At 45.5% G+C, this 15381-nt stretch overlaps 1 protein-coding gene across 2 annotated transcripts in view; it reads left to right on the top strand.

The window, feature by feature from the left end:
- The first annotated feature begins 591 nt into the window (after positions 1 to 591).
- LOC139540101 (tripartite motif-containing protein 44-like) overlaps positions 592 to 15381 on the top strand; it is a 92092-nt gene continuing 77302 nt past the window's right edge. For both annotated transcript variants that reach the window (XM_071343667.1, XM_071343666.1), the window contains exons 1-2: positions 592 to 720; positions 9249 to 9442. In XM_071343667.1, coding sequence (XP_071199768.1) covers positions 9301 to 9442 — 142 coding nt within the window. In that variant the 5' untranslated portion in view covers positions 592 to 720; positions 9249 to 9300. The remainder of the gene's footprint in view (positions 721 to 9248; positions 9443 to 15381) is intronic.

Below are 15381 nucleotides of genomic sequence, written 5' to 3'. Positions count from 1 at the left end.
ACGGCCTATGTTCTGAATTCTGTCGCTGTACATTTCAAAAGGAGCAAATAGTTACATTGACTAAATCCGTCCTAGCTTGCTCATTAATGTCTTAATCGAAATTATGGATTGCCTCTTATCTGCTTGTCATCTTCTTATGCTGTAGTTTGTACATCTCAGTTGTCTGTAGGAACCACATTTGTTTAAGCAAGTCAGCCATATCAGCTATGTTTTTTAAGGCAGTAAATGAGGCTGAATGAACTGTTTCGCTGCCAGATAAGGCTCCGCTGATAGCCAGGTGTAGGTGTTGGGACTGCTGTTGGGACTCTGCTGTTGGGAACCTTGCTAACCTACGGTTCTGTTCAAATAAGGGTTTAAAGTTACATGGATTGGCATAACTTGACAGTGTCTATCTCTGGAGATCAAGCACAAACAGAAGTGGAAATCCAAGACAGATATTAGAAGGCAAACAGAATGTCATAATATTAGCTGAATGGGTTGTTTGACTCTAAATAACTAAATAACTCTCTCTAGTTTCCCCAGCTCTGACAGCAGTCAGAAAAAGCAGGGGCCGACCTCGCTGGAAACCGACGGAGGCACATCGCTGCCCTCAGATTGGTAGTGGAAGATGGTTACCATGGAGATGGCCTGTGTGAAGAGGGGACTAATAAGAGCTAGTCGTGGATCGAGCGGGGTGGAACGAGGCTGCAGAACAGGACTGCGTTCGCTAAGGCTCTGACGGTGAGTCACCGATTTATCTGATTATTTACATGTCTGTCTGACTGACTGACATGGCACAGGATCCAAACCGTAGCCAAATCGATAGAATCTCGTTTGCGGCTCGGTGGAGCTCGTCTGGAGCCCAGAGCATGAGGAATGGAACGGGAGAGAAAGAGATTGTGCTCTGACGTCTTTGGAAAATATGGTACACTTTCAACCTTTGGATGACCAGTTTGTTTTCACCCCTTTTGAGCAGAGAAAACATCAAATATTGGCCTCAGTGGACAAATTAGTGTTCCCTGTCGTGGAGGCTTTTCTGAGCTGGGACCGGGAGATCAGTTGATTAGCTTTGATCAGTATACTGATTGATATAAAGCAACTTTGATAAGGCAGATGACAGTGGTGATGTTTACAAGCTTGCATCTCCTTTCAGTTTGTCTCCAGACAGCTGGCTGGGTGTCAGGCTTGACAGCATCGGGGAAATGCTTTTCATCTGAGCCACAGAGTGACATTGTCCATATATTGTACTGTCAACACTCAGTGAATCACTTTCAATGAGTACACAGTTTTTCTTCCAACAGTTATTTGATTGTGCCAGTTGTCTCATCAATCAAATGAATGCCAGTGTTAAACCAGCCACTGTAGCATATTGACTAACCATACATCCTCTCAAAATCGAATTGTTTTGAACAGATTAACAGAGAATATTGTTCATGATTCGGGATGCATTTTGGTTTATTTTAGACGCAGAGGACATTGTTAGTGATTTGGGGTGCAGTTTGGTTTAGTGGATGAGCCTCTTTAACGTTTGTATATACTGTAGATATTTACCCTGGTCCGCCAGTTGACTGCCTGACCCTCTCCCAGCCTCTAATTGGCTCGATGAAAGTTTCATTCACTTCTATTGAATCTTTGTGTTCATTTCAACAACTTTGTACTTGTAATGTACTAGACACCTTGAACAAGATTGATGTAAAATAAATCCACTGGGGCTGATTTGCTTGATCCTTTCTTGCTGCAGCTTTCTGCTCCTCTGATTACAGAATCTTCAACACATATTTTTAACCTTACAATTATTTCTGGTACCATCCCCAGGGTCTGGAAGGTGGCCATGTACTCCACTTTCACAAAGTTGGGGACCCCTGTGACTTAAATAATTATCGCCCCACTTCAAAACTCTCTTGATTTGCAATAATTATAGAATCGGTGGTAAATATTCAACTTACATCCTTTTTAACTTCAACATTTATTCTAAATGTCCACCAGTCAGGTTTCAGACTAGGTCATAGCACCATCTCTGCTACTTCTTTGGTTTTAAATTATGTTCTTAATTGTTTGGAAAAGAAGAAACACTGTGCGGCACTTTTTATTGACCTGTCTAAAGCAACACTGTTACTCATTACTTATCCATAGGCATTCTTCAATTTGGCTGGACCAGGCTGCGTGTAGCTGGTTTGGAAATGTGTATTTACAGTTTGTATTTACTGATGGTGTCCCACAGGGATCGATTCTTGGTCCGGTTCTTTTCACCACAATATTGGTTTTTCTGTCAAAAAAACATTTTCACCTAACTGCAGATGACACTGTGGTGTATGCTATTGCCCCCACAGCTGACCAGGCTCTGTCATAGCTTTAATCTCCCTTTATTGCACTGCAGAAAGCCTTTGTTGAACTAAAATGGGTACTTAATGCAGGTAAAACCAAGTAGAGTGCATTCGGAAAGTATTCAGACTCCTTGACTATTTCCACATTTTATTATGTTACAGCCTTAAATATTTTTTCCCTCATCAATCTACACACAATAGCTCAAAATGACAAAGCAAAATCAGTATTCTAGACAATTTTGCAAATGTATTACAAATTAAAAATGTAATATCTAATTTACATAAGCATTCAGACCCTTTACTCAGTATTTTGTTGAAGCACCTTTGGAAGCGATTACAGCCCCGAGTCTTCTTGGGTATTGTCACGTTCTGACCATAGTTCTTGTGTGTTGTGCTTGTTTTAGTGTTGGTCAGGACGTGAGCTGGGTGGGCATTCTATGTTGTGTGTCTAGTTTGTCTGTTTCTGTGTTCGGCCTAATATGGTTCTCAATCAGAGGCAGCTGTCAATCGTTGTCCCTGATTGGGAATCATATATAGGTGGCTTGTTTTGTGTTGGGGATTTGTGGGTGGTTGTTTCCTGTCTCTGTGTTTTCTCTGCACCAGATAGGGCTGTATCGGTTTGCCACATTTTGTTATTTTGTATTTGTAAGTGTTCACTGTTTATTCGTTTAATTAAACATGTTGAGCACTGGCTACGCTGCGTGTTGGTCTGATCCCTGTGAAGAGAGGGAAGGCTGCCATTACAGGTATGACGCTACAAGTTTGGCACACCTTTATTTTGGGGAGTTTATATTCTTCTCTGCAGATCTTCTCAAGCTCTGTCAGGTTGGATGGGGAGCATCACTGCATAGCTATTTTCAGGTCTCTTCAGAGATGTTCGATCGGGTTCAAGTCCAGGCTCTGGCTGGACCATTCAAAGACATTCATAGACTTGTCCCAAAGCCACTCCTGCGTTGTCTTAGCTGTGTGCTCATGGTCGTTGTCCTGTTGGAAGGTGAACCTTAGCCCCAGTCTGAGTGCTCTGGAGCAGGTTTTCATCAAGGATCTCTCTGTACTTTGCTCCGTTCATCTTTCCCTCAATCCTGACTAGTCTCCCAGTCCCTGCCGCAGAAAAACATCCCCACAGAATGATGCTGCTACCACCATGCTTCACCGTAGGGATGGTGCCAGGTTTCCTCCAGATGTGAAGTTAAGGCAGGGTAGAGATGGCACCGGAGATCAAGGCTGACATTTTAGGTATTCCTAACCAATTGTGTTTTTTGTTTGTTTCTTTGCGTTGTTTGTTACTTATTTTTGTACTTATTATGTACATAATGTTGCTGCTACCGTCTCTTATGACCGAAAATAACTTCTGGGAATCAGAACTGCGACTACTCAACATGGACTGACAGAATACTTTATTTCCTTTAACGAGTCTGACGATCCAGATGTGAATGATATACTGCTTTCCTGGGAGAAGTCCCAGATCCCCGTAATTTGCGTGAAGAGAAGGCGGAGAAAAAGGTGCCAGAGGGCGGGCTGCCTTCTGAGAATTCGTAGGCAATCAAATAAACCCTCACTTCCCTCCATTCTGCTAGCAAACGTGCAATCTTTGGAAAATAAAATTGATGACCTACGCGGAAGATAAAACTACCAACGGGACATTCAAAACTGTAATGTCTTATGTTTCACGGAGTCGTGGATGAACGACGACATTATCAACATACAGCTGGATGGTTATTTGGAGTATCGGCAGGACAGAACAGCGGTGTCCGGTAAGACAAGGGGCGGCAGACTATGTATTTTTGTAAATAACAGCTGGTGCACAATGTCTAAGGAAGTCTCAAGGTTTTTACTCACCTGAAATAGACTATCTCATGATAAGCTGTAGACCACACATCTATCTAGAGTTTTCATCTGTATTTTTCATAGCTGTTTACATATCACCACAGACCGATACTGGCACAAGGGCCGCACTCAATGAGCTTTTTTCCGCCATAAGCAAACAGGAAAACGCTCACCCACAGGCGGCACTCCAAGTAGCCGGGAACTATAATGCAGGAAATTTCTAGCAGAATGTTAAATGTGCAACCAGAGGGAAAAAAACTCTGAACCACCTTTACTCCACACACAGAGGTGCATAAAAAGCTCTCCCTCACCCTCCATTTGGCAAATCTGATCATAACCCTATCCTCCTGATTCCTGCTTACAAGCTAAAATTTAAGCAGGAAGCACTAGTGACTCGATCAATAAAAAGTGATTAGATGAAGCAGATGCTAAGCTACAGGACTGTTTTGTTAGCACAGACTGGAATATGATTCCTCCGATGGCATTGAGGAGTACACAACATCAGTCATTGGCTTCATCAATAAGTGCATCGATGACGTCGTCCCCACAGTGACCGTACGTACATACCACAACCAGAAGCCATGGATTACCGGCAAAATCCGCACTAAGCTAAAGGCTAGAGCTGCCGCTTTCAAGGAGCGGGACTCTAACCCGGAAGCTTATAAGAAATCCCGCTATGCCCTCCAACGAACAATCATTACAGGACTAATATTGAATCGTACCTCCCCGGCTCCGAACACTCGTGGAATATGGCAGGGCTTGCAAACCATTACAGACTACAAAGGGAAGCACAGCCGAGAGCTGCCCAGTGAGACGAGCCTATCAGACGAGCTAAACTAATTCTATGCTCGCTTCGAGGCATATAACACTGAAACATGCATGAGAGCACCAGCTGTTCCAGAAACTGTGTGATCACGCTCTCCACTGCCGATGTGAGTAAGACCTTTAAACAGGTCAACATTCACAAGGCCGCAGGGCCAGACTGATTACCAGGACGTGTACTGCGAGCATGCGCTGACCAACTGGCAAGTTTCTTCACTGACATTTTCAACCTCTCCCTGTCTGAGTCTGTAATACCTACATGTTTTAAGCAGACCACCTTAGTCCCTGTGCCCAAGAACACTAACATAACCTGCCTAAATGACTACCGACCCATAGCACTCACATCTGTAGCCATGAAGTGCCTTGAAAGGCTGCTCATGGCTCACATCAACACCATTATCCCAGAAACCCTATACCCACTCCAATTTGCATACCGCCCCAACAGATCCACAGATGATACAATCTCTATTGCACTCCACACTGCCCTTTCCCACCGAGACAAAAGGAACACCTATGTGAGAATGTAATTCATTGACTATAGCTCAGCGTTCAACACCATAGTTCCCTCAAAGCTCATCAATAAGCTAAGGACCCTGGGACTAAACACCTCCTTCTGCAACAGGATCCTGGACTTCCTGATGGGCCGCCCCCAGGGGGTAAGGGCAGGTAACATCACCTCCGCCATGCTGATCCTTAATACAGTGGCCCCTCAGGGTCTCGTGCTCAGTCCCCTCCTGTACTCCCTGTTCACTCATGACTGCGTGGCCAGGCATGACTCTAACACCATCATTTAGTTTGCCGATGACACAACAGTGGTAGGCCTGATCACCGACAACAACGAGACAGCCTATAGGGAAGAGGTCAGAGACCTGGCCATGTGGTGCCAAGACAACAACCTCTCCCTCAACGTGATCAAGACAAAAGGATATGATTGTGGACTACAGGAGAAGGAGGACCAAGCATGCCCCATTCTCATTGACGGGGCTGTAGTGGAGCAGGTTGAGAGCTTCAAGTTCCTGGTGTCCACATCACCATCAAACTAACATGGTCCAAGCACACCAAGACAGTCGTGAAGACGGCACGACAAAACCTATTCCCCCTCAGGAGACTGAAAAGATTGGGCATGGGTCCTCAGATCCTCAAAAGGTTCTACATCTGCACCATCGAGAGCATCCTGACTGGTTGTATCACTGCCGGGTATGGCAACTGCTCGGCCTCCGACCGCAAGGCACTACAGAGGGTAGTGCGTACGGCCCAGTACATCACTGGAGCCAAGCTTCCTGCCATCCAGGATCTCTACACCAGACGGTGTCAGAGGAAGGCCCTAAAAATTGTCAAAGATTCCAGCTAACCTAGTCATAGACCGTTCTCTCTGCTACTACATGGCAAGCGGTACCGGAGCGCCAAATCTAGGTCCAAGAGGCTTCTATACAGCTTCTACCACCAAGCCATAACACTCCTGAACATCTAATCAAATGGCTACCCAGACTATTTGCATTGTCCCCCCCCCCCGCGCTTTTATACCGCTGCTACTCTCTGTTGTTATCATCTATGCATAATCACTTTAATAATTCTACCTACATGTTCATATTACAATACTAACTGGTGCCCCCGCACATTGACTCTGTGACGGTATCCCCCTGTGTATAGTCTCGCTATTGTTATTTTACTGCTGCTCTTTAATTACTTGTTACTTTTATTTATTATCCTTACTCATATTTTTTTTTTAACTGCATTGTTTGTTAGGGCCTCGTAAGTAAGCATTTCACTTTAAGGTCTACACCTGTGGTGTTCGGCGCATGTGACTAATACAATTTGATTTGATTTGGCATTCAGGCCAAAGAGTTCAATCTTGGTTTCTTTGGCAAACTCCAAGTGGGCCTTCATGTTCCTTTTACTGAGAAGTGGCGTCTGTGTGGCCACTCCACCATAACGGCCTAATTGGTGGAGTGCTGCATAGATGGTTGTCCTTCTGGAAGGTTCTGCCATCTCCACAGAGGAACTCTGGAGCTCTGTTGGAGTGACCATCGGGTTCTTGGTCACCTCCCTGACCAAGGCCCTTCTTCCCTGATTGCTCAGTTTGGCCAGGCGGCCAGCTCTAGGAAGAGTTTTGGTGGTTCCTAAGTTATTCCATTTAAGAATGATGGAGGCCACTGTGTTCTTGGGGACCTTCAATGCTGCAGAAACAATTCTGTCTCGGAGCTCTACGGACAATTCCTTTGACCTCATGGCTTGGTTTTTGCTCTGACATGCACTGTCAACTGTGGGACCTTATATAGACAGGTGTGTGCCTTTCCAAATCATGTCCAATCAATTGAATTTGCCACAGGTGGACTGCAATCAGTTGAAGAAACATATCAAGGATGATCAATAGAAACAGGATGCACCTGAGCTCAATTGAGTCTCATAGCAAAGGGTCTGAATAATTATGTAAATAAGGTATTTATTTTTTATATATAAATTAGCAAACATTTCACTTTGTGCTCACTTTCAGTTTTCACTTTGTCATTGTGAGGTATTTTGTGTAGATTTATGATATATACTTTTTAAATCAATTTTAGAATAAGGCTCTAACGTAACAAAATGTGGAAAAAGAGAAGGGGTCTGAATACTTTTCACACTTATTTTTCCATATCACATAAAAATGTATCTGATGATTTATGCATACATACTTTTGATGGTGCCCTTCATTGACTGTATCCCTGCTTATATACAGTATATTTGGGCATCTGGAATGACTAAAAGCTGTTAATTAAGAAACTAAGAATGAAAATAGGCTTATTCTATAGGAACAGGTCCTGTCGTTCGTTAAATAGCGTAAAATAAATAATTATTGACAATGGCCATATTGTCTATATGAATGCAGCTGCCACTGTATTGGAGGCAGTATTAAGGTTGATAGGTTCAATACACATCATTGCCTTTTGTATCAGAAAGTAGGCTGGCCCTCTATGAAGTCTCGTAGATCGATGCATTGCGCTATTTTTGACTTTAAAGCCCTCTTCCATAAACTTCTGCCATACCTTAGCTCATTGTTAACCTTCAGACGTACAGTATAAGTTACCAGACCCAGACTCAGGGATGTCTAAACCTGGAGATCCCTTCAATCTCCACCGAGCTTTTAGTTTTTTTGCATCTTATGTTGGTGCCTCTAGGGCAATTCAGGCGGATGTTAGAGGGCATTTTTATTGAAGAATGTGTTTGTTTCATATAATTATGTTTTTCTTTCCATGTATTTTGTAAATTAAGATGTGTAAAGATATGTATATGTGTAATTGTTGTTTATTGAAACGTTCATGCAGGGCTCATCTACAAGAAAAAAACGTGGTCTTAGCATGACTCCTAAATAAAGGTTGAATAAGAAAATATGTGGAGAAGAAGATGATTTCACTCCATCCTGTTGTGTCTTAGCCATTCTTCTGTTAGTGGTGAAAAATGGCATGTTAAGACCAGCAACTTCCTGCCAAGTGGTTCTCTCCCACACTCCTAGCGTTACCATCTGCTAGTAGCAATAAAGTCCAGGTCAGGCCTGGTTTTATGATAATAGACATGCTACAGACCTGGCTCAGAAGATGATTGAATCAATGACTTATTGAGGGAAAGTGTCCACTAAACCTGGGTATTGATCCTATGGTAATATAAGAGAAGGAAAAGAAAAATGGGCAGATGAAGGCTTTCGCAGTCTCATAAAATAGCCTGAGAGCTGTTAGTGAAGTGTGAGTGATGTGAAATCACCAACATTACTGAAAATAACATCAGAGCTGAATGCTGCATCCAGATTGTGCCTGACACCACACACACACACACACACACACACACACACACACACACACACACACACACACACACACACACACACACACACACACACACACACACACACACACACACACACACACACACACACACACACACACACACACACACACACACACACACACACACACACACACACACACACACTGTGTGTCACCTTTCTATCACTGTATGAACCAAACACTCCCTCTGCCTTCTCTCCACTTCTCCTTCCTTGCCTCATATGCATGTACAGGATTAATCTAATTCTGACTGCATAAGAAATATACAGATTATATTTGAATATTGAACATTGTATATTAGGGGTTTTCAGGAATGAATGATTCCGCAGAAAATTGGTTTAGGGTTTTGGAATATTCTGGGATGATTCTGAAATTATTAGCTTTTCCTCTGGGACTGCAGAGGATCAGGAGCAAAATCAAATGTCCGCTTTTGGCATTATAATCTCTCTCTTTCTGTCTCTTTCTCACATACCTCCAGGCTGTGTAAAGGCTATTTGACCAAGAAGGAGAGTGATGGAGTGCTGCATCAGATGATCTGGCCTCCACAATCACCCGACCTCAACCCAATTAAGATGGTTTTGGATGTGTTGGACCGCAGAGTGAAGGAAAAGCAGCCAACAAGTGCTCAGCATATGTGGGAACTCCTTCAAGACTGTTGGAAAAGCATTCCAGGTGAATCTGGTTGAGAGAATGCCAAGACTGTGCAAAGCTGTCATCAAGACAAAGGGTGGCTACTAAAATCTAAAATATATTTTGATTTGTTTAACACTTCTTTGGTTACTATATGATTTCATAGGTGTTATTTCACAGTTTTGATGTCTTCGCTATTATTCTACAATGTAGAAAATAGTAAAATAAAAACCCTTGAATAAGTAGGTGTGTCATCTTTTGACTTGTACTGTAAATTAAATATAATATATCATTTTTTGGGGGGGGGGCGGGGGGTGGCGGGTGAACTCAATATAAATAGCAACATGCCACAATTTCAAAGAGTCTACTGAGTTTCAGTTCATGTAAGGAAATTAGTCAATTAAAATAAATCAATTAGTCCCTAATCTATGGATTTCACATGACTGGGCAAGGACGCAGCCATGGGTACCCACTGCGTAGCCAGGTCCGGCCAATCAGAATAAGATTTTTCCCAAAAAGGGCTTTAATACACTGTCACGTTCCTGACCTGTTTTCTGTTGTTTTGTATGTGTTTGACGGTCAGGGCGTGAGTTTGGGTGGGTAGTCTTTGTTATGTGTTTCTGTGTTGGTTTAAGGGTGACCTGATATGGCTCTCAATTAGAGGCAGGTGGTTTTCATTTCCTCTGATTGAGAGCCATATTAAGGTAGGTGTTTTCACTTTGATTGTTGTGGGTGGTTGTCTCCTGTGTCAGTGTCTGTATGTTACGCCACACGGGACTGTTTTCGGTTTTGTTTGTTCATTCGTTTTATGTAGTCAGTTTTCCTGTTATTGCGTTCTTCGTGTTTCATGTAAGTTCGTCGCACCAGGTCTGTCTACTTCGTTTGTTGTTTTGTAGTTTGTTTAAGAGTATTTCGTTTCGTCTTTTGTCTTGTTAAATAAATATTATGTCATCATACCTAGCTGCGTATTGGTCCTCCGATCCTTCTCTCCTCTCCTCGTCTGAGGAGGAGGAAGATCTAGAAAACCGTTACATACACCAAGAAATACTCCTCAGCACCGCCTCACACAGTTCCACAGGTGAAGAAGCTGGATGAGGGGGTCCTGGGCTGGCGTAGTTACACATGGCCTGCGGTTGTGAGGCTGGTTGGATGTACGGCCAAATTCTCTGAAACGACATTGGAGATGGCTTATGGTAGAGAAATGAACATTACATTCTCTGGCAACAGCTCTGGTAGACATTCCTGCCAGACAGCCTGCCAACTGCACGCTACGTCAAAACATCTGTGGCATTGTGATGTGTGACAAAAATGCACATTTTATAGTGGCCTTTTATTGTCCCCAGCACAAGGTGCACCTGTGTAATCAGCTTATTGACATGCCACACCTGTCAGGTGGGTGGATTGTCTTGGCAAAGGATACATTCACACTAACAGTGATGTAAACTGATTTGTGCACGACATTTGAGTGAAATAAGCTTTTTGAGCATATGGAAAATTTCAGGGATCTTTTATTTCAGCTCATGAAACATGGGACCAGCAATTTACATGTTGAGTTTATATTTTTGTTCAGTATACTTTCAAATTATTAAATCCAAATCGAAATGATAACAGACCTACAGTTTATTGACGGTGTCCAGCTCACTATTAATCACTGATACGTATGTAAGCTAGACAGTCAGCAAAAGTTTGCAAGAAAGAAAATCTGATTTAGAAGGCTAAAATCACATTTCCTTCTTAAAAATAAAAAATAATATTTAATCATATAATTTTTACAACATTTAGATGTAAATCTGATATATACAGTGTGAAAGCTCTTGAAGTTACAATGTTTCCGTTATAACATCTTTATGATCATATTAATGACATCACAAAATAGACATTAATTTCCCATATTCCATCTCATCATTCCCAACATTCGGATGTTGAAATATATTGTCCCAGTGTTCATTGCTTGTTGTTGAAGTTTTGGGCAAGAGTCTCTCTGTAACACCCAGACATTCCATTCTCCCAAAATAGAGATCAAGAAGAAGGAAGTTCTCTCTAAATTTTATGATCGTCTGTTAAGTTAGAAAACCGGCCCAACTCTCCCGTTTCCTCTCATGTGGGAGAGAGGGGGGCTGGTTATCTGTCCGCCACATCTCCCAGATGGTCGGCGAACAGGGAGACCTACTTCGCCAACACCATGATCAGCTGGCGCAACTGGGGATGGTGATGGATGAGGTCCTCCGCCGCCTTCAACGTCTAGATCTTCTCCACAGGGCGTCACCCCAACGAGCGGAGGTTCCTCAACCATGGGTTGATCGAGCGAGCCAGCACCCCAGCACATTCAGCAGCCTGCCCAGGTCAGCGATGGCCATTTGTCCCTTCTAGACAGATTTGACGGGACCCCATCCAAATGCCGTGGCTTCCTTCTCCACTGCTCCCTCTATTTCCTCATCAAATGGGAGCCCCCGCCACCGAGAGGTCCAAGGTTGCCACGGATATTTCACTGTTGACTGGGCTGGTGTTGGAATGGGCTACGGCCGTCTGGGAGAGAGGAGAGGAGGAGCCTGGTTCCTATGTGAGGTTCATGGCTTTGTTCAAAGGAGTCTTCAATCATCCACCGGAGGGAAGAGAGGGGGAGTGAGCACCTACTTCAACTATGGCATGAGGACCAGACCGCTGCGGAGTTGTCCTTGGCCTCGCGTGTCTCCAACGCCATGACCCCACCATCTCCTGGCCGAGGATGGCGATTATGGCCTGGGCCCCGGATGCCGGAAGACCTGCTTTCCCTGACCTTGTGGTTCCACTTTGGTTGAGAATTCTGTGGTTGCCCTACAGGCCGACATCCCAGAGGTTTACCAGGATCTCAGGGAGGTTTTCTCCAAGACTCATACCACCTGTCTCCCTCCTCATCGCCCCTGGGAATGTGCCATTGACCTGCAAACAGACTCTGAGCCTCCGCGCTACCGCATCTACCCCCTGTTGGTGGCTGAAACCAAGGCTATGGAGGAGTACATCCAGGAAGCTCTTCAACAGGGTTTCATCCATCCATCCACCTCCCCTGCGTAGGCTGGTTTCTTCTTCATGGCCAAGAAGGAGGGGGGTCTTCGTCCGTGTATTGACAACAGAGGTCTCAATACCATCACCACCAAGTACCGTTACCCCCTCCCGTTGGTGCCGGCCGCCATTGAACAGCTCTGCGGGGCCCAGTTGTTTCGCCCACTCCGGATAGTTCTGGGACGCCTCCTGGAGAACCATCTGTAAGTGAAAGCGGAGAAGTGCCAGTTCCATAAGGTGGATGTCTCCTTCTTGGGATATCAGATCAGCCCACAGGGACTGGTTATGGAGGAAAGGAAGGTAGATGAGGTCAGGTCATTACCAGTCCCAACCACCATAAAGGGACTACAATGATTTTTGGGGTTTTTCCAACCTTTACTAGGTCTTCATCAGGAACTTCAGCTCCATCGCCACTCCTTTCACCTTTCTCCTCAAAGGTGGTCCCTGTAAGTTGGCGTGGAATCCTGCAGCTGATGAGGCCTGCTGAAGGGGCGTTTCACCTCCGCCCCATTGCTGAAACACCCAGACCCTACGCTGCCCTTTGTGGTGGAGGTGGACGCCTTAGAAGGGGGCGTGGGGGCCGTTCTGTCACAACGTCAAGGTAATCGACAAAAACTGATCCATGTGCATACTACTCTAAAAACCTGTCCCCTGCAGAGACTAACTATGACGTCGGTGACCAGGAGCTCCTGGCAATGACGTTGGCATTAAAGGAGTGGAGACACTGGCTGGAGGGAAACACGGACCCATTTCTCATCCTCACCGACCATCGGAACTTGGAGTACATACGGACAAGAGAGGTGGTTGTGCCCACGCCAAGCAAGGTGGGCCCTTGCTTGGCGTGGATTCAACTTCAGATTCAACTTCACCTTGTCATACCACCTTGTCAAATACCAAAGTCGGTGCAATGTCCCGACTCCACCATTCGGGAGAAGTTCCTGTCCTGAGTGGTCCAATCATACCGCCTTCCTGAATTGTTGCCCCGTGCTCTGGGACATAGACGTGGACATCCGCCAGGCTCTGGAGAGGAAACCTGCACCTGCTACCTGTCCTCCGGAGTGTACCTACATTCCCACGGAGGTAAGGGATCGGCTTTTGACTTGGGCGCACACATTCCTTGCTGCTGGACACCCAGGTAACATCCGGACCACTCAATCTATCTACATTAAGTACTGGTGGCCCACCTTGGTGCAGGAAGTCTCCCACTACGTCAACTCTTGCTCTGTATGTGCCCAAACCAAGTCTCCCTGGAACACATCAGCAGGGAAACTCCTTCCCCTTCCTGTGCCTCAGTGGTCTTGGACCCATCTGTCACTAGATTTAGTCACTGATCTTCCCCTGTCTGATGGTTTCACCACTTATGGTTGTTGTGGACAGATTCTCCAAATCCTGACGTTTTATCCCTCTCTCTGGTCTCCCTGCCGCTGTCCAGGTTAATGAGGCACTGTTTCAGCGGGTCTTCTGGCACTATGGCCTTCCTGAGGATATCGTCTCCGACTGTAGTCCCCAATTCACGTCACATGTATGGACATCCTTCATGGAGAACCTGGGGTTATGGTCAGCCTAACATCCGGGTACTGGCCTCAATCCAACGGGAAGGAGGAGAGGACCAACCAGGAGCTGGGGAGGTTCCTGAGGAGTCACTGTCAGGATGGCAGAGGGAGTGGGCTCGGTTTCTTCCCATGGTGGAATACGCCCAGAACTCACTACTTCACTCAACTACAGGGTTGTCTCCCTTCCAGTGCATCCTTGAGTACCAGCTGGCCCTGCCTCCATGGACCCCGAGCTAGATCGACACTCACATGAAATTCCAATGCGCCAGAAGGCGAACTGCAAACTCAGTGAGGCACCCGTTTTCCATCCTGTTTGATTGTGTCTGGCTCTCCACCAGGAATCTCCCACTCCGCCTGCTCTGCCGGAAGCTGGGAACCCATTTTGTGGGACCATTCAAGTCCTCAATGAGGTAATTTACCGAATTACAGCTTCCCAATGACTAAGGGATCTCACCCTCTTTTCATGTTTCCCTCCTAAGGCCGGTGGTTCCGGGTCCCCTGGTTGGTGCAGTCCCCTACGACACCCCTCCCCTGGACTTCGAGGGTAGTCCCGCCTATGACGTAAGGTCCCTTCTGATCTCCATATATGAAAGCATCAGCTGTTCCAGACGACTGTGTGATCACACTCTCCGTAGCAGATGTGAGTAAGACCTTTAAACAGGTCAACATTCACAAGGCCGCAGGTCCAGACGGATTACCAGGACGTGTACTCCGAGAATGCGCTGACCAACTGGCAAGTGTCTTCACTGACACTTTCAACCTCTCCCTGAATGAGTCTGTAATACACCACATGTTTCAAGCAGACCACCATAGTCCCTGTACCCAAGAAAGCGAAGGTAACCTGCCTGAATGATTACCGCCCCATAGCACTCACGTTGGTAGCCATGAACTGCTTTGAAAGGCTGGTCATGGTTCACATCAACACCATCATCCCAGAAACCCCAGACCCACTCCATATCACATACCGCCCCAACAGATCCACAGATTACGCAATCTCAATTGCACTCCACGTTGCCCTTTCCCACCTGGACAAAAGGAAAACCTATGTGAGAATGCTGTTCATTGACTACAGCTCAGCATTTTCACACCATAGTTGCTTAAAAGCTCATGACTAAGCTAGGGACCCTGGGACTAAACACCTCCCTCTGCCACTGGATCCTGTACTTACTGCCATGCCGATCCTCAACACCGGGGCCCCTCAGGGGTGCACGCTTTGTCCCTTCCTGTACTCCCTGTTCACCCATGACTGCGTGGCCAAACACGACTCCAACACCATCATTCAGTTTGCTGATGACACAGCAGTGGTAGGCCTGATCACCAGCAACGATGAGACGGCCTATAGGGAGGAGGTCAGAGACCTGGCAGGGTGGTGCCAGGACATCAATCTCT

Source organism: Salvelinus alpinus, chromosome 15 (genome assembly GCF_045679555.1).
Source record: "Salvelinus alpinus chromosome 15, SLU_Salpinus.1, whole genome shotgun sequence".
Lineage (NCBI taxonomy): Eukaryota > Metazoa > Chordata > Actinopteri > Salmoniformes > Salmonidae > Salvelinus > Salvelinus alpinus.
The sequence above is the reverse complement of the archived record's forward strand: the minus strand, read 5'-3'. Positions and strand labels throughout refer to the sequence as shown.